This window comes from Leishmania panamensis (genome assembly GCF_000755165.1).
Source record: "Leishmania panamensis strain MHOM/PA/94/PSC-1 chromosome 34 sequence".
NCBI classification, from domain to species: Eukaryota; Euglenozoa; class Kinetoplastea; order Trypanosomatida; family Trypanosomatidae; genus Leishmania; species Leishmania panamensis.
The window spans coordinates 258434-277338 of record NC_025881.1 but is presented as its reverse complement, the minus strand read 5'-3'; the positions used below and the strand labels follow the sequence as shown (position 1 = coordinate 277338).

The following is an 18905-nucleotide window of genomic DNA, read 5'->3' as shown; positions in this document are numbered from 1 at the left end:
CCAACTTCCGGGCTCTCTCTCTCTTTGTGTGACATCGTGCCGCCTACACCGCGGCCATACCGGCACGAATAGCGTGCGTCTGTTATATACGAACGTAGATGCAGATGCATGTGCGGTGTTTGTGTACGGACGAGAGTGCAGAGCCACCTGTCTGCTCAGCTTCCTGTCTCGCCGGGTGAGGATAGGAAGGGAGTTGGATGCGCGGCGGGGCCTGCTCTGAAGACACAGCCAGTGGAAATAACGAGAGAGAAGGGACTATAAGGTCACTGGGGCCCTTTCGCAACAAACATGAGAACGAGAAGGAACACCGACAGGTGGAGTAATGGGGCTGGAAAGCCGCATGGCAACACCTTAACTGGGACGCCATTCCCAGGCGGATACCAACGACGCTGTATCCGAGAATACAGCTACGCGGAATGGTGATGAAGGAATGAGAAAGTACCGTACAGGATTGGTCACCGAGAACGAAGAAATCCTGGTGAGGTATGGGTGTCATGCGTATAATGTGCGATGTCCAAGTTCCAAATGTGTCTTCCCGTCCAGCAAAACAAAAAAACAAAAACAAAAAGAAAAATTCTGGTCTTCTTACCCTTTCACTTTGGTGAACGGTAGTGTCGTGCGGCTGGTAATAGTACGGAAGACAGAGGCAACCCACTCGATGCACAGAGAATACCGTCGCGCCTTCTGCGGCGTATGCGATGAGAGGGGGCGGGGAAAAAGGAGGGAGGGTCGAGCGGGTGTTGCCACTGTGCTGGGCGTTTGCTATCGGCACAGCGGTATACATACACGAAAAGTGAAGGCCGGAAAGTTCCAGTTCCATTGACTTCGACCCATATGGCACCCCCCGCCCGCCTCTCCCTCCAGTCTTAACGTGTCGTTGGTTCGGCATGGTTGTGCTCCGTTATACGAGCGTAATCACTCGCGTGTCGCTTTGTCCGATACCGGGCCGAATTTCATATTACAACTTATTAGCGACTCGCTCAAGCCTCGCAGGGGTGTGCTTTACACTTAAAAGCACAGGCTTGGACCCCCCCCCCCCACACGCCAAACAGGCCTTGCTGCAGCGGCGATATAGCGGAGCTAGACAAAAGGGAAAGGAGGAGTGAAGGCGGGAGGGTGAGGGGGGGGGGAGAGAGAGAAGCCACTAAAGAAAAAAAGCCAAAAGTCATTATGATTGCACGTGCGTAGTCCCGTGTCTGCATGCATGCAGCTCGTAAGATAACTGTGAGGGTGATGGTGAGCCCGGCTGACCTCTTCAGCTGTTGTACTGACGATCCCCCCACTCACTCAAAGCTCATTCACCAGGACGGCTGAGTACCATGCGCAGTCGCTGCATCAGCTGCTGCTTCTCAGCGTGTGCTGAGGTGAAGTCAGCCGAAAAGGGCTGCCTCTCCCCGACATCGCGCTGGGATTGCTGTTGGCTACCGGTTAAACCCCCTCTTCGACCCAGCGAATGCCTTCGGCGTGCTCGCAGCGCCTCTTCTTCTTCAGCTCGGCTGAAGTTGCCAATGTCGCTTTTCGTGAGGCCTGGAGGATATCCGTCGGACGCAGAGTCACTCTGCATCGCTACGCCGGGGGGGCTGCGTGGGGGACGCATCCACGACGTGGCAACAAACGATGGCGGTATCTTCTCCTTGGCGTACGTCCAGGCGGAGGGGTTTCTCGCTGTCGTGCAGCTGCCCATGTCCCACCCGCCGCCGGCACGGAGGCCACCAGGTGGCGTTTCGGTTGTCACGGTGGCAGTTTTGTTGCTACCATCCACAAATCGGTGAGCGCGGTAGGCTTCCTTCGGCATGTGATCACACCTAGGAAGGCCACTGCTGTCCTCCTCGCTGTCGCCGTCACCGTCAGCGTCCTTCGACTGTACAGTCCTGCGCGACACGCTGTGATAAGTGGCTGGTTCGCTGCTGATGTCTTTGCTTGAGAAGGTGTGTGGACACCCCGAGACAGCGGCGGTGGCGAGCTGTAGGAAGTCCCACGACCCATCCCATGCCACACCGCCGGCCACATCCCCACGAGTGTCGCCGATCTTGTGCTCAGACGAGCTTACACTACGCCGCGTGATTGCTGATCCGTCAGAGGCGTTGTTCGTCTTCGTCGTGCTTGGCAACGGTATGGGATAGTGTGACATCAGCTGGATCTGCAGCGGTGACTGAGGCGAGCGCAGAAGTGCTGACACTGGCGTCCTGGTGCTGCCGACGGCAGAGTGTTGTCCCTGGACCTTTCCGGTACCCCACGCAGCGCCGTCGGAGAAGGACAACTGCCGTTCCGCAGCAACCGCGGATGGCAATGCAGAAGGCTGGACCGATGATGTCACAGAGACGGAGTGCTTCAGCACCGCTTGTAAGCGGCGCATCAGCTGCTCCTTTTCCGGACTCCTCGCCAGCACGGCCGCTGCAACCGCGCCAGCTGACGTTCTGGGGTGCGGCGGCACTAAGCCACGCTGTGTGTGTTGGTAGTACACCACTGAGTCTATGCCGTCACCACCCCTGGGACAGAGGCGATGGCCGGCAAGCGGCACACCAGCGTCGGATGCGCCCACACAGTGCTGTGGTGGCGCCGTGGCCATTGGAACAGGGAAGCTCAAGGCCCCGGATGAAGGTGACGGCAACTTATCAATCTCCACGTCTGCCATTTCGGGGCTGCCAGCTGTTTCCGCTGCGGCACCTGCCGCGGCCAACGCACGCACCGCGTCGCTGCCAGCCCCGTGCGCCACCTGTAGTGGCAGAGGATATGCGTGGGCTTTGGTGCCACACCAGTCCAGCGGCGACGGTTGCACTTGGCCGCCTGCAGCGACAGCCAAGACAGGCGTGGGCGGGGTCGTCATGGAGGTGCCGGTGCTGAGCACGTAAGGGAGGAGAAAGCCAGCCTTGGGCGTAACACCAGGCGACGGCGCTACCATGGCAAACAGAGGTGACGCTGCTCCACTGCTGCCTCTTTCCACATCTCGCGTCACGATGGGGTGGTCGGCAATCAGAGCACCATTGGCGCTGTCCGGCAGCGGGCATCTCGTCGCGGCTGCACGCTTGAGGGCTGCCATGTTACGCTTTTGGCGGGTCTCCGTGATCGACTGCACAAAGGTACCGAACTCTCCCCAGCGGTCATGACCGGCAGTAGTGCGAGCGGCACCCGAGTCTGCATCCGAAACACCGGCAATCGCGTTCGACACTATAGGGTAGGTCCTGCAGCTGCGGCTGACACCGTCGCCTGATGCGTAGAGACTTCCGCGCGCGCCCACCCCTGTGCAGTAATCCTGCACCGTAGGTGGTGGTGCCGGGGGCGACCGCATTGCCGGGCTCCCGCCGCGCCTCCTGCTCCTTGGGCCGCTATCGCCGCTGTCCCTAGAGTTGATAATGGCCACGATGGGAGCACTGGCACTGTCCACACTGCAGCTGTCAACGCCAGCGGCGTCGTTGCTGTACACGTGAGGGGCGATGTTGCCCTCCGCGTTGTCGTCTGCCCCAACAGTGACGAGAATGAATGTCGATGAGGGGGAGTATGCAGTGTGCGCCCTGGTCGCTTGCTGTGAGTTGTACAGAAGACTCGCCCTGCTTTCGCTGTTGGCCGTACACACGCTCTTTTTGCTCGGAGTGGGGTGCCGTTGGTAGGCAGCCTCAAGGGAAGAAAAGGATGAGTCAGACATGGCATGTGCCTGGCCACTCTGCAGAGGAGTACTGTGCAGAGTCGACGTTGCCGCAGCTACGGGGCCACTGCTTATGGTAAGGTGCGCGTTCGCCACGCTGCTGCCACGCCGCGCCTCGCATGGGGTTGCTAGATTTCCCCATCCGCTATAGACTGGGCCACTTGAGCGAGCACTAAGGTTGTTGCTTGTTTCCTCTTGCTGGCTCACAGCGTCGCGGTCGCACTTCACATAGCTTACTGCCGCAGACGCGGGCGCAGACCTACCGCTTATGCAGTGTGGTTGGCTTACGCGATGAGTCCCCATCAAACGACCTCGCGATGACACCACGAAGACCGCTTGCTCGCTAGCTGCCGCCGCGGCCGCAGTAATCTCTGAGCCCTCCTGCACCTCAGTGGGGAGTTGCACGCCACACGTCTCGAGGTAGTGCTCCAAGTTGCCCAGCAGTTCTTTTACATGATTTGTGTACCGGGCTTCGGCGGATCGGTAGTGCTGGTTTTCCCCACGCCGCAGTTCATCGTATGTACTTTGCAGGGTGTGGTCAATGGATTTCGGGTCTGTGTGAGCGTGCGCCATTACTCCTGCGCGCGTGCGAGCGCTACAGGAGGAGCAACAGGAAGGGAAGTGAGTGAGACCCGGGTGTGCTCGTAAGTATGCTCGAGGCACGTCAAAGGCACAAACCCCGGGGTACGCACAGTGCCCAACGCTTCACCAACACCGCCCACCACACCGTTGATCAGGAGTGGAAAAAGGGCAAGAAAAAAAAGCGGAGAGGAGGTACAAGTGACAAGAGAGAGACGAGAGACGAGAAATGAAAGGAACACGAGGACGAAATCGACGACTTGAGAGGCGCACTGCTCCGTTGGTCCCGCCCTTCTCCCGTTCCCTTTGCCCTCTTCCGAAGCAACAGCGCCGACACCACCACAAGCGATAGAGTGCAAAGGAAGAGCAGAGAGGGCATGAGGAGAGAGTGAGTGAGAGGGCAAACCACCACCACAGCAAGAACGCAGCGGCACAATAAAAGAAAGGCGATCAAAGTGTACGCACCTACGCCCAACTCCCTCCCTCTCCCACACGCAGCAAGAGATGTCGAGGTGAAGGACACAAAGAGATGAACTATTGAAAAGGGGAGCGCAAAAGAGAAAGAGAGAGGGAGAGGGAGACTCAAGCGGAGTAGCCGGCAACGAAAGAGAAAGAAAAGAGACAAACAAGAGGATTCGAGAAGGTTAATAGGCGCGTGTAATGACTGACGTGATGGGAGGGAAGGAAAGGAGACACCCACACACGAAGACGAGAAAAAGAAAAAAAAACGGTCGGGTGAGGTGGAATAACAAAGGAGGAAAATACCCGCTTGGTGATAATGAATTAAGGCTGCCCCCCTTTTTTTGCCTTCGCCGAGATCGGCACGGTGTGTGTTCTTCTTGTCTCGTTCTTTGTCAGAGGGAACGAGCAACAAAGCAGGGGAGCAGAGGCAGGCAAGACGGCGGAGAGAGAAGAGATAAAGGGGCACAGTTAAATGCGTGCGTATGGTGTACACGTGGGTGACGGTAGGAAACAGACAGACGAAAAGTGCAGAAGCAACCACAGAAGCGCCATGAAGCAGACCAACAAGAAAAATGGCGGGGAGGCGTGGCGTGGCGAGGTGTCGGCGGAAAGTAATCGGCTGTTAGCCGCACGCGTAGCGACTGGCACGGGTACTCTTTCTCGAGATGAGGAATGAGAGCACTGGAACAAGGGACAACACGCACGGTCGATAGAAAGGCGAGGAACGGAGAGAAGGCAAAGGATGTGGCGGATAAAAAGTCCTGCGTTTTAAAAGAAGTTGTGAACTCCAACTGGTAAGCGACGCACGAGGGAGAGGGGAGGGAGGGAGGGGAGGTGTAGTGCAAAGTTATGGGTGGGGTGGGGTGGGGTGTAGGGGGGGGGTGAGAGAAGAGAAATTTGCTACAGTGCTTCTTTTTCCAGTGTGTATAAGTCACTTGTGCGAATACGTTCGTACAGGTGAGACAGAGAAAGAGAGAGGCAATACGGACGAGGCTGCCGGTTTGACACGGTACGGGTGCAGTGGACACACACACGAACACACACGAACACTGTTCTTCTCCCTTTTTTTTCGTTTTAGCCCTATTGGTGAGCGAGCAAACGTCAGAAGCAGCAAAGAGGAGGCGCCCGAGTAGTGTTGCTGCGCCACCGCCTGTGCGAGTTCGAGACGCAGGTGCAGGGCTGTTCGAGGTAGAAGGGGTAGGGATAAGGGTAGAGGGAGAGAGGTTCGACCGTTGCGGCGAGGAGAGAGAGAGCGAGAGAGGCAAGTGGCCAAGAGGATGAATAGAGCCGGAGGAACAACCAACAGAGAAGAGTACAGAAGCGGTACACCTCGGAGGTGAGTTGGAACAATGGAAAAAAAAGGAGAGAGAGGGGGGGGGAGATGAGGGCAGGGGAGTGGAGGTACACCTCCGCGAATGACTAGAGAACTCAGTGTGTATTCCAATTTGCTGCGTGTATATGATCTGCCCAGAGAGTGAGCAAGTGATAGATGGATGAGTTGATCGGTGTGCGCAATGTGCCTGTGAGAGTATGTCTGTGTATCTGTGACGTGTGCCGGCGTGCAATGACGGAGCCACCACTTCCCCAAGTCGCCTCAAGAAGGAACGACGATGGAAGGGGAAGGGGGGAGGGAGGGATATAAGAGAACGACAACAGGTACGCCAACACAACACATAAAGGACTAACTCCCTACTACAGGCGAAGAGGAAAGGCAGCAGAGAGGCGCAGAGAAATTGAGAGAGGTCGAAGGCGAAGATACGGCGAATTTGACGGTGGTGAAGCGAAGGTGCTCGATAACATAAATGACCTGAGTGCACTGGTTGCCTTGAGCCAAGAAGCCTGAGGGAGAGTGAGGGGAAGCGGGGGAGCCAGCGCGCACATACAAGCACTACTTCATCCACTCCCCCCATCATAAGAACACAAAAAGGAAACACAAACGGCAAGTCCCTCCCTTTTGCTTAGTGGTCCCTCCATTCGTGTGTATTTTTTTCCTCTCACATTTGTACATGTATGAATTTGTTGTGAGCTGAACCACGCCACCGCGGCAGTGGGAAAGCGATGCAGATGCACCCGGCCTGAACAGAGGAGTCACAGACGTCAGCACCGCGTCTATGTCAGCAGTTTCCTTGCTAGGGCGCTCTCACCCTCTTCTTCATAGACCGCGCGCGTCACGACCATGCTGCTTGCAAACGACGATAGCTGTGCCACGTAACTGGCCCCCATCCACGCTGCGTAGGCGCGTTGCTCTGGGGCGGACACACAGAGGCGCTGATTCGAGGTGCCGCCGGTGGACAATACAGCACTTCCGCGAACACGCTGCTGCATCTCCTTAAAGAAACGGCATCCAAAACCTGTGCTGCACGTCGCACCACCCGTCACGACAAGGTTTCCAAGCAGCTGCGACTGCAATTCCACCGGGGCGGCGGCCACAGCGTCCAGCGCCACGTCAACCACGCCGCGGCCCTCACTCCCCATAAGAACTGGATAGAAGAGCACCTCAGATGCTTGTGCGGCATCCGCAGCGCTAACCTCCACAACTCGGCCGTCTGGGAGAGTGAAGGGGCGCGAGGACGGGGCACCGGCGTGGGCTGCACCATTGCCACCAAACCTGCTGTCCTGTGTGCGCTGAGCAGCGGCAATCAGGGCAGAGTTAAGCTCGTCGAGAGACGGTGTGGCAGCAGCGCTGGCGCCTGCCGTGGCAGGGGACGACTTGGTCGAAAAGAGCGGCGTGGCAGATACATTGCAGCACGCCTCCTTGATTGCGTAAACCAGCTCGCGCTCCTGCTGGGTGCCGGCGCCAGCACCGTTACTGAAGTTGCTTGTTGTGGTGCCAAAGAGCGACGGTGCCACAGCAGCTGGGCCGAGGACGCCGCTTTGGTACAACAAGCGCGTCAAGTACGACGTAACGACCGCCCCTGTTGCGCTGTCTGCCTCTCGCTGGAGACACTGAGGCAGAACATAGCCGTCGACTGCCGCGGCGGTGCTAACAGCACCGTCGCCGACGTCGATGACGAGACCGGTTGTTTGCCCGGTGGCATACAAGGCTAGTAGCGGACCCACGCCGCAGAACACACCGGCCGCACGAGGATTCACGCGCTGCTGCTTGCCGCCATCGCTCACAACGGATTCCTGGCCAGGGCTTTCAAAGAGGAGTTCTGCCCACCTGGCTCGCTGCTGTCGAGACGCAAAGGGGCTCTCGACGAGTGAGTAGATCACCTCTTCGCCCTCTTTCACCAAAGACTGCCGCGCCACTGGTGACAAGGGCGGAGGGGTCAGGGCATTCTGAATACTTTGCAGCAACAGAGCTCGTGCGTCCGCCCAGTCCTTGATGACCCCTCCGTGCTGAATGGGCCGACTGAGCCGCAGAAGGCTGCGTCGAGCGGCAGCGTCACGTCCTACTACGAAACGGCTGGTGCTGATGCTGCTACTTAGATCGGAGGAAGGTGACGTCTCTGGTAGACAGCGTGGGTACTTTGGGGTGCCAGCAAGAGCGGGTGTGAGGTGCGGGGTTGTAGCGGTGTGCAGACCCGACTTGATGGTACGGCTACCCAGATCGAGAATGAACACCGGCGTTGAGGTGACATCTGCACCGCTAAGTGTCGGGCAGAGTGTGGAGGACGCGGTGTAGTGGCGCTGTTGCGACTGCATCTCGGACCTTCTCCGCGATGATGGTACACGGGTGAGAGCAGGAAGGTGTGAGGAGAAGATGCAAGCCGCGACCTCGGTGCCAAGCGTCTCGCAACTCAAAAGGGCTGGTTCTCAGCTCCCACGTGGCGAGGAGGAAGAAAGAGAAGAAAGAGAAGAAAAAAATGGAGTGGGACATACGCGTAGCAAAACGTCCAGGACGCGGAGAACGAAGAAGCGCAAAACAGAAGAGAAATGGAGGAGGGGAGAGGCGCCGAGAGAGAGAGAGGATGTGTGTGTGTGTGTGACAGCCATACACGGATATCAGCTGACGTTCAATCACCAGCAACTACTCTACTACAGTGCATTGTGCTTCCTTTGCGTGGAGCGCGACTGCGCAAGGCCTCCGACAGGACCTACGTAATCACGCAAGATATTGCGGCCGCCTTTCATGCCCGTTGTATTTCTTTGCACGCACCTGCGCCCTGCTCCACGAGATGGCTGCGTCTAGATCCCCACGAAGATCTGAGTACGAGGAGACACGCGCGTTTTCACAGATGCATAGCGAAGAAACAGATCCGCGCAGGGAGGGCAAAAAGAATAGCCAGGCCAAGGCGCACCTGTGCACGCAGACTCCACATACACGCCCCCTCGCGCACAGGCTGATCACCGTCGCTGCAGCACATCAGGTTCGCCTTCTCCAAGGCCCGAGAGTAGCTTCTCAAAATAGAGCACACCCATACAAAGAGGTCACTTGTCATGTGTGTGCAGGCACGCCAACGTGGATTCGGGCTGGAAAGAGGGGGAGAGGCTTTGTTAGTGTGCATGCGTGAGTACAGTTGACTGCATTTCGTTCCTTTCAAAAATGGAATCCCACTACGGTACCAACATCTCTGCCTCGATTTTGTCCAGCTCCTTCAGATGCTGGGTGAAGCACTGCTACTGTACGTCTGAACGCCCTGCTGAAGTGGTAGTGTCTGACAACAGTGAGGGGGACGGGAAAATCGCCGCTGGGGTCTCAGTCGTGATGACAGCCATACGACCCCGCACGTTTGAGGTGCGCCTCCCCACTGTGATATGCCCCTCGTCCTCGCTGTCGTCATCCGCATTATTGCTGGGACTGTCCAGGCTGCGAATCGTGACATCCATAACTTTTGCATGTCGAAGGCATACAAGACGCCGATTCGCGCTGGGCGAGCGGGAATTGAACGAGCGGCGCGTCGAGGCACCAACGCTGGAGGCGTCCGCAGCTGGAATACCGAGAAACCATTCCTGTGCATCTGCCGTCGCGGTCGGCTCGCTGGACAGTTGCGGCGTTGACCCACCTGACACTTTCTTCGACTTGTCATTGGCGGCCACCGCCATGCCCTTCGGCGCTGTTGGGTCGGTTCTGCTGCCGCCCTTCTTCGCACCTTCCTTCCTCTCTTTTCTATCCTCTGCTGCGCTCGAGGCGGCGGCGGCGACGATGACGGCCTGAGGTGGCTGCATCTCCGACGCTCACAAATGTGAAAAGCGTGCGAGCGACAATCGACAAGGACGAGCGTGACGAGGTCGGCAACTTGGTATGCTGATCCTTCTTCCCCGTAATGGATCGCCTTCAGCCACCGCGACACCACCGCCATTCCCGCCCTCCTCCAGCAACGTATGCAATTCTATTCCAAAGGCTGAGGCGCTCGTGACGCTGCGGTTGCTGGTCTCTGTTGTACATAACTCCCCGCGTTTTCGGCACTTGCTGCAGACGCTCTCTTCCAGCAGTGTTACACTTGCGTGCCGTCTCCTCAGAGGTGTCGCCGTGGACCTCCTCCAGATGAAGGCACTGCGCCGAGACGGTGGCGACATCGCCGTTGCTTGCGTAGCGCACCGTTAGTCGCTCAGTCGTCGTCACGGCATCTTGGGCGGCGACCATAGAAGCGCCGTCTCCCTCAGCTGTTGCTTGGCGAGGGCTGCTGGTTGTGGACGCCGCGCCGCTGGGGGGGGGAGTGAGGAGAGTGAGGAGAAGCGGTGGAGGCTGCCGGCGTACCGCCAAGAGCACGTGGCTCGTGTTTCGCATGCGTTGGTCCATCTGCTCAATGACATGCCGCTGCGTGATGACCTCCTCTTGCAGTTCAGCGATGGTGTCTGGCGCGTGTGTGGCGCTCCCGTCCGTCACTGTTGCACCTGTGCCACTGCCAAGGCCACCACCAGCGGGACCACTCCCGTAGCCAAGGCGTGCCCTTGAGTTACTTTTGCTCGCCTTCTTCGAGGCCTCCACGGTGGCGACGGGCTCCAGCGCTTGCACCTAACGGGTCTTTACAGTGCAGAGCGCGTGAACAACGATGCTGCCTTTCTCTTTAAACCGTCTCAGTGCGGCAAAGGTTGCGGCGCGCTCGATGAGGATTTGCTAATACAACGTACGATCCACCGCGTCCTTCTCTTGAAGCTGCCAAGGTGGGAGAATCGAGTTGGGGAAAGTGGTGCCGGGGTGCGGTAACTGCCGCGAGTGCGAGCGACTGCTCGTTACGATTTGCAATCGCGTGAATCACTTCTTCTTCATCGTTCTGCTGCTTCCGCACCAACAGCTCGATTCGCTGATGTGTCTCAATGATGTTGTGCAGACGCGCGGTGAAGGCGGCGACAAGGACTGGAGCGGGTAACGAGGAGAAATCACCCAATAGAAGGACTGTCGTTGTTTGCGCGCTGCGCCTGACCAGCAGTGCGGCGGCTGCCTTCAGCGGGAAGTGGCCGACCTTCACGGAGCTCTGTCGCAAGCGAGTCATGCGGTGCATCAGGCTGACATCGCGAACTGTGACGGCATCGCTCGTCCAGTGCCTTCTCTACCCCCTTTGGGGAAGCGGAGAGGCGCGCGTTGGCGGTTGTCCCGGCGCCGCCTCCGATGTCTTAGCGGAGGCGTGAAGAGAGAAACTACTTGCGACTAGCTTGGAGTCGCGGTGGGGTAGCATGCTTGGAGGTGTGTTGTAACAGGTTGGAAGGACTGGTGAGGCACTCCCTGCACTGCCGACGCTTGCAATCGTCTTGCTCCACGCTGCGGCACTGGCGTCAATGATCAAATGCGGCTGCGGGTAGCGTGTCGCAGAGCCGTCATGCACATCCAAAGCAGGGCCGCCACTACCGCTGTTGCGCTGCCGCGAGAAGTTGCTTCGACAAGAACCACTGCCGCCGCGTGGGAGCTGCTGCTGGTGTTGTGTATCGATCATGTCCTGCAACCGCACAGGGGTGCGGTTGTCATGTGCTGTCACCGATGCAGTGTAAACACCGTGGGGACGTCTGAGCCAGCTCACGGTGGTGCAGATCTAAGCGACTAAGGTGTTGCTTAGCATAGACCATGATAAGCAGGAGCTACGCCACAGACTTGTACACCTACACCCACACCCGCCCACCCACAAAGGGGTATGTGCGGGCCCCATTAGTATCGACTCGATCGACATGATAAAATCCTTATCCACACAATCGATGCGCCCCCTTCAACGCGTGTCGCGGATGCGGTGCCATTCCGGCAGCAACGTGCTTGTGTGGGTAGCAACCTGCATGCCGCGTGATCGCTGCCTTCTCTCGGGCTATCGGTTTCGCATTGTTATCTGTGAATAGCTACACACACACACACACACACACGCACAGAGGCACAGATACTTGCCTAGCCTCTTCCATATACGATAGGAGAAATGCAGTTCAGCTACATCAAGTACGCGCCGGAAGAGCTTGAGTGCCGCCGTGTTCGAGGAGGGGAGGTTGAAGGACCTCAGAGGATGCGAGATGGTATTAACTTTCTACACCAGGCGTCGAAAGCGTGATATGCGATGGAATGTTGGGACGCTAGGCCAGATAAGTCCTCCTGCCACCCCTGTTCCGAGAAACAGGAGTCGACGCGGGTGAAAGTGGGGACGGAAGCTGCGCGCAACCGCTCTATTCGGTCCACGGATACGAAACTGCATCCCATACAAGATACTCTACCCGTCTAACATGTACGTGGCCGCTTACGACATGGATGAGGAAACTCCATCACCTCCTTCAACCTATCCGGTCCCGTCCTAGGAGGGCATCCCCTGATCCAGAGGTTAGGAAAACACGTGCCTTACCGGAATATTGATGTATATGCACTAGTCCCATGACATAAATGCCTCTCACGCGTGTGTTTTTTGGCCACTGATCCACATCGCAAGCAGGCCAATGCCTCCACGGGCATAGGCGCCGTTCGTCGAGGAAGGTCGACAGTTAAGAGCCCGCCTCTGCATCTCCGAAACGAAGACGGCAAAAACTAGACCGAAAAGCGCAAGGAAAGTGGTCCACTCTCAAAGTTTAACCCTCGCGAGAGTCCGAACTGCTCTCCGGAACCGATACAGGCGATGGGGTAGAAGGGGGAGAGTCACCGGCGCGCACTGACCGATATAAACGAGCTCAATAGCGACATATACCCTCCCTCCGTGGCAGTTTCTTTTTCTGCTACCCAGGGCTGATGGGGCGTAGATCAGAACGACTCAAAGAGGGCTACTACACGGCGCCATTGGGATATCCGGCGCTGCGGTACCAGCATCTGCCTCCGTGCCGTCATCCCCCTGCTGTGGTTGCTGTTGCGACATGGTCACAAACTGCTGCCACAGGGAAGCCAAACGGGTGACCTCAACCACAGATAAGTCCAGCACCGTCATCGCGCCGTCCATCCGCAGCTCCTGCAGCATGTACTGCACTAGCTCAGCAGGTGCAAACCGGGAGAGCGACTTGTGCACAGTGGCGGCACGCAGCCCCGGTTTCATCAGTAGGTTGGTGAAATGAATGAGGGTGGACGCGTCGAGATCGTGTGCGAGCGGCACAGAGCGCGGCTCCAGCGTCAGCATTGCGCCCTCCACCTCTGTGCGAGGGTAGTAGGTTTGGTCTACAAAGGTCTGCTTGAGGCGGACATGAAAGAAGCACTGGCAGAGAACAGACAGGCGACTGAACTCCACCGATCCAGCCGGGGCAAGAATGCGCTCGGCCACCTCACGCTGGGCGAAGATGTGTACCGGCACACGGCCGAAGGCGAAGAGCCCGCGATGCTGCGCGCAGTCCACCGCGTAGCGCATCAGCAGCTCAGTGATGATAGCGAAGGGCAGGTTTGCAATCACCTCGACCTTCGCATTCCCGTTGGACCACCAGTGGTTTGTGACATCGAAGGCGGGGTTAGGCGGCGTCGCCGTTCCCGCCGTGTCTGCGGCTCCTCCAGCACCTCTGCGGCTGGTAGCGCCGCTGTGTAGGTGGGGCTTCCGCGCGCGGCGCTGACGCAGTAGCCGTTCACGCTGAGCCGAGCGCAACGGTGCACCCTCGTAGCCCTCTGTGTCGTGCTCACCGGCGTCGCCAGTAAAGCCTGCTCTCTGAGATCCACTGTCCGCATCGGCGCCGGCTGCCGCGTTGGCCTCCGAAGTCTCGTGTCCGGGACTCGGTGGACGTCTCATGTTGGCCTTCACAAAATGCGGAAAGGCCGATCTCAGCAGCTCCAGCTCGTCCACCTTGAGCACGTCAGCCGTCACCCATTGAAACTTTTGATTTGTGTAGTTGCGGATCTGTTCTAGGTGTGGATTGAAGCGCTCGTCCACCTCGACCCCGAGGACACCGACGCAAGGCCGCGTCAGCAGACTCCGTGTGAGAGTCCCGACGCCGGGGCCCAGCTCCACCAGCACCTTGTCTGGCGTCGTGAGTGTTGTGCGGCTAAGATAGCTGACGAGCTGATGAGTGAGTTTGAGGTTTAACATGAAGCGTTGGTCGTACTTGGCAAGGAAGCCGGCGTGTGGTACTTTGTATAGCTGCTTGATGCCCTCTGCCGTGACACGCGGTCCACCAGGGCAGCGTAGCGGGGGGAGTGCGACTGGCGCCGCTGCCTGCAACGACGACGATGACGAAGCTGAAGCGCCGCGCATTACAGCAGCACTGATATCATATGTGGTGGTGAAGCGCTTCGTCGTCGAGGGGCGCCGCGATGTCCGATGCTGCTCCGTTGCTGCCCTGCTCCATCGGGCCTCAATGCGGGAGCGGCGCAGCCCTGGAGACGCAGAGATGAGCCCCGCGCCGAATTCTCGCTTGCTCGCAGAGAGAGCCACTGTCCACGGCCACTGCGGTTGGCCCCACACGAGTGCGGGCCGCATTGCGCACGTTGAGAAAAACACGAGCAACGGTTGGCACGGGACGGCGAGAGAGAATGAGGGGTGGTGGTGGTTGTGGTGATGGGCTGTTTTGCGCGGCGCAAGGGAGGCTTAGAAGAGAGAAAGCGGAATGAACGAGACGAGAGTGAAGTGGTATATGGTGTGTTGTCCCTTTTCCTACGTGCCCATTCCCTGTCATATAGCATGAGTGGAACGCCACTCTACACAGCAGCTTCTCACAGGCCCCATCGCGCGGTGCGAAGCAGCCGTGGCCACACGCGTCGCAACAATGCGCCGGCTCGGTCATCTCGGCACGACCCCCTGCCTCACACTCTGCCCACTCCCGCTCCGCAGGTCGTCTCACAGGCGCTCCTACCATGCCGGTCGCCATGTGGTGCGTCTGCCTCGCGGTGGCTCAGGCGCCCCACCCCAGTGGGCAGCGAGGTCCAGGATGAGATGCGTTCAAGCCACGCTGGCACTTTGCCCCATCCTGTGGATGGCACAAGCGTGTTCGCTGTCGCAGGCCGCTCCAACGCAACGCCATCCAGGACCTGACCACCGACATCAGGAGCGACAAGTGGCTCGGCATGGGCGGAGATAGGAGGGGAGAGGCTCTCTGCTTGGCTCCTCCACCGAGTGGAGGTGGTGGACCCTGTGAGTAAACGCTGTAGTGCTTGCCGCCATCAGGGGGCGGCATGCGAGCAGCTGATATTGAGAGGGTAATGATGTCGGAGGCGGCGTGCGTAGGAATGCTGGGTCTCATGTAGGGGTGGCGTTGAGGAAGGACATGCAAGCAAGTCCGCTACACAGGATGGGCGAGGGGCCAAAACAAACAAAAAGAAAACAATGCAGCACTCAGAGCTTCACTCATGGTAGAGGGCGGTGTGTGTACACGTGCACGTGGCCTACTTCGCTTTGTTTGTGGTGGCAGAGGAGACCTTTTGACGGCATGAGAGTTTCTTTCATTTTTTTTTATTTTCTCCCTTTTTTCTTATTTTCGTTCGAGTCAACAGAAGAGGATAATACGAGTGGAGTGGCACATGAACTAATGGTACAAAAAGACAAAGCGGAGAGGGGGAAGGCGGAGGCCATCTTTCAAAGAAGCGTCTTTTCCATTAATTGTGATCAACAGGGACACACACATACACACACACGTGCCGAGATGCTGAGTGCACCAACTGCATTGAGAGACGAATACACATGCAGGAGGCGCACACAACCCAGCAAAAAAAAAAAAAGAAAAGCAAAGAAAGAAAAACAACCCGAAGTCGTAGCTGTGGCTTCGCAGTTAGCTGCACGAGATTAGCAGACGCGCGCTACTTTCGTGAGGCGACTGGGTGTACACGTGTAGTGCCCATCCACATCCACGCCCACACGTATCCACACACAAATACGCAAAAAGCGGCAAAAGAGGAAAGAGGAATGAGTCACATGAGAGAAGGACAAGTCGGGTGGCGGGGAAATAGGCACAGAAAAAGCGAGGGAGGAGCAGGGTCATCGCCGTATCACCTCTTTGTTGTGCATCTGCGCCACTCCCATTCCCCCTCCCACATATTGCGTCCACTCTCTTTCCTCGTCGGATGCCGATACATCACCACTGCAATGGTGTTCTATATAATGCAAGTACACAGCGCAAAAGCAAAACAAGCAAAGGAGAATAAACACACCAAGCAAAGCCCCGGAGGAGGTGGTGGTGGTGGTGGTGCGGGGGTGCAAGTACGAAGAGCATCCGCAACAACAAACCCCCGCTATAGCTCCACATGCCGTAGCCACGCACATGAACATGTGCCTCATATACCACTACAATGCCCAGGCAACTGCACGCTTGTCTGACATCCCCAAATTCCGCCAGTCGCCGTCCTATAACCTTTTCCCCCTTCTGCACCCAATGTGGACAGTATCACAGCTGTTTTATGCATTTCTGGCCGCTGCGAGGGAGGTAAGACGAGCAGGTAACACCTACTCGCTGACGCCGAAGACTAGAAAGTACACAAACTCCGCCACATTCAGCTGCCCCAGCAGCCGCCCTGTGTCCGGGTCCACCATGAAGAGCTCCTTGACGCGGCGCCGCACAAAGTGTGAGAATATTTCCCGCAGCGTATCCGTCTCGTAAAAGACAAAGATGTGGTCGCTAGCCTTGCTCGCCAGCGCCTCCCGCACTGTCAGCTGCGTGTCGTACACGCCCTGGTTCTCCATCCGCAGAAGGTCGCTGCGACTAACGACGTCGACGATGGTGCCATCTTTTTGTGCGCAAACAGCGATGCTCTCGGTGTTGTTGTCCAGCATAAGCGTCAGCGCCTCGCTCAGCTTCTGCTCCATCGTTGCAAAGATGGGCTTCCGGCGGTGTGCGCCGATGTGCGGCACATACATGAACGGGACGTCGAAGATGGAGCTGTAAGGGCCGACGCGCACGTCAGAAGCGATGCCAACACCACCAGACCCACTCGCCCCTGCCGCCTCTGCCTGGGTAATGATAGACGCAACGTAGGGGGGCAGCACATAAGCCTCGCCAAGAGAAAAGACTCCTTGCGGATCGTCATCGTAGTCGTCAAAATAGTTTGACCTGAGCGGGTGGCTGCTGTTTTGCTGTAGCGGGGACACGTCTGCGTTGCCACCGACAGTGCTGTTTGCGCTGCGCGTGGACAAGTCGTCGTGACCGCCGGCGCCGCTGGTCGTGTTTGTCGCTGTGGATATCGTCAAGTTTGTGCGGTGAGGGGCACCGCCGCCACCAACGCCGTCCCCTGCTGCGCCACCCGTGCTGCTGCTCGCGCCACCGCAGGCCCGACCGATTGACCCAACGGCCTTCTCAATGTGAAAGAACATAACCCCAAGGTACTCGACAATCTGCTCCACGTCCATCATGGCGACGAGACTGAAGTCCTCGCCCTCCTTCTCCGCTAAGGCGATGATGCGGCGGACGCAGTGCTCCCGCATCATCTGCAGGCAGTCGTGGAGTGAGGTGTCGGTCTTGCACGTGACGATACCGCTCTTTGGTCCTGGCGGCGCACCCAACTTCTCATTCGGCCGTCCGAGTCCCTGCGTCTCCTTCACCTGTTGCCAGTGCTCGATTGTCCACAAGGCCACTGCATCTGCCTCCCTCGGGTGTGATTGGCAGTACAGGAGAATACAAATGTAATCGGTAGAGGTGAGCACGCCGACGTACTGCCGCTTGCGCGGGTCCCATAGGACACAGCTCTGGATGCGCGTCTCTTGGGCAGCGATGAAGGCGACGGACAGCGGTGCCTGCACATCGAGGACCACCACCTGGGTCGACACGCCGAGCATGTCGTAGCAGCTGCAGTTGCGCAGGAAGTCGGCAATCGGAGCTGCGAGGGTGGCGCACTCCTCATCGGTGGGCCTGTACCCTGCTTCCAGAAGAGAGGAGCCGGTCTGATAGCTCGTGTGCGCCGCACTCGCGGGGTAGTAGGGGCGCTGCACCTCAGACGAAGCCATAATTACGCGAGCGGGGGAGCACGAAGGCTAATTGAAAGGACAAGGCTGAGGGAAAAAACAAAAATAGAGAAACTCGTGAAAGAAGAATGCACTAGACCTGATGGTGGTGGTGGAATGGAAGGAAGGGGTGGTGGTGGAATGGTGTAGAGAAGCACACATAAACACCAACGAACAACCTCAAGGGTACCAGCAGTGTGTTTTTGCTTCGATAGAGGAGTGGTGGTGGTGGTGGAGGCAACAAAGAGACGGAGAGTGAGCAAACACACGTGCGCAATCGCAACAAGAGCACACGCACTGAACAAGAAGCGTTCGAGAGAAATAACCGACTGACCTTCTGACAACGAAGAGGTGACGAATTTTTTAAACAAAAAAACAAAGACACATAAGGCACGCACAAACAAACTATGAGACGGGTAGGGCGCAGAGGAGGGATTCGATCGGTGCGCAGCACACTTTACGCAGACATGTTTACATGCGTGACGTGGCCACAGCGTGAGCAGCAATAAGATAGAGTAGGAGAAGCATTACCATGGCGGCTAGGCGCGGTGAATCATGGAGTGCATGCATGACACTCTTCTCTGTTCCATGTCACCTCTGAACAGTGCTGGAAGCAAACGATGAGGTGGGGGGGGGGGGGGCAGAGAGGAAAGCCTAACCTGGGTGGCGCACTCTCTGTTTTCCTTTGGCGTTTCGCGCTAGGCGTGCGGTGTGTCGCTGGCACGGGTGTCACCTTTCTGGGTGCCCACGCAAGAGGTGATGCCGTCACCGCTACACAAGTGTTGAGAGAGAGAGAGACAAACAGCTCCACTTTTGCTGGACATCGAGAAAAAGACACCGCCACACGTACTCCCACACACGACTTCACTCCCTTTTCAACAAGAGTCATTTTTTTTTTGGTCTTCTTCGCCAACGTGTCTATACCAACACGAGCAGGTCCGCAAATGCACGCATACAGCCGCACTTCACCTATGCCTCGGGCTGCACTGTGGCTATTTCAAGGAGCCCGACTAACCAACACCGCTGGGTATCGTTCAGCT

General features: G+C 57.7%; 4 protein-coding genes and 1 pseudogene across 4 annotated transcripts, besides 2 other annotated features; all 5 read right to left on the bottom strand.

Moving 5' to 3' along the window:
* Positions 1 to 1294: 1294 nt before the first annotated feature.
* On the bottom strand, positions 1295 to 4216 carry LPMP_340730 (hypothetical protein; the record flags this gene model as incomplete). Its single annotated transcript, XM_010704197.1, has 1 exon — positions 1295 to 4216. One exon carries the CDS (start codon positions 4214 to 4216, stop codon positions 1295 to 1297), a length of 2922 nt encoding a protein of 973 aa, XP_010702499.1.
* Positions 4217 to 6793: 2577 nt separating this feature from the next.
* On the bottom strand, positions 6794 to 8332 carry LPMP_340720 (actin-like protein, putative; the record flags this gene model as incomplete). The annotated part of the gene is made up of 1 exon (XM_010704196.1): positions 6794 to 8332. The coding sequence occupies one exon, from the start codon at positions 8330 to 8332 to the stop codon at positions 6794 to 6796; it is 1539 nt and encodes a 512-aa protein (XP_010702498.1).
* Positions 8333 to 9225: 893 nt separating this feature from the next.
* On the bottom strand, positions 9226 to 11396 carry LPMP_340710 (annotated as a pseudogene).
* Positions 11397 to 12780: 1384 nt separating this feature from the next.
* LPMP_340700 (rRNA dimethyltransferase, putative) lies at positions 12781 to 14193 on the bottom strand (the record flags this gene model as incomplete). Its single annotated transcript, XM_010704195.1, has 1 exon — positions 12781 to 14193. One exon carries the CDS (start codon positions 14191 to 14193, stop codon positions 12781 to 12783), a length of 1413 nt encoding a protein of 470 aa, XP_010702497.1.
* Positions 14194 to 14587: 394 nt separating this feature from the next.
* Positions 14588 to 15104: a repeat region.
* Positions 15105 to 16374: 1270 nt separating this feature from the next.
* Positions 16375 to 17868, bottom strand: LPMP_340690 (CBS domain protein, conserved; the record flags this gene model as incomplete). The annotated part of the gene is made up of 1 exon (XM_010704194.1): positions 16375 to 17868. One exon carries the CDS (start codon positions 17866 to 17868, stop codon positions 16375 to 16377), a length of 1494 nt encoding a protein of 497 aa, XP_010702496.1.
* Positions 17869 to 18771: 903 nt separating this feature from the next.
* Positions 18772 to 18904: a repeat region.
* The last annotated feature ends 1 nt before the right edge of the window (position 18905 follows it).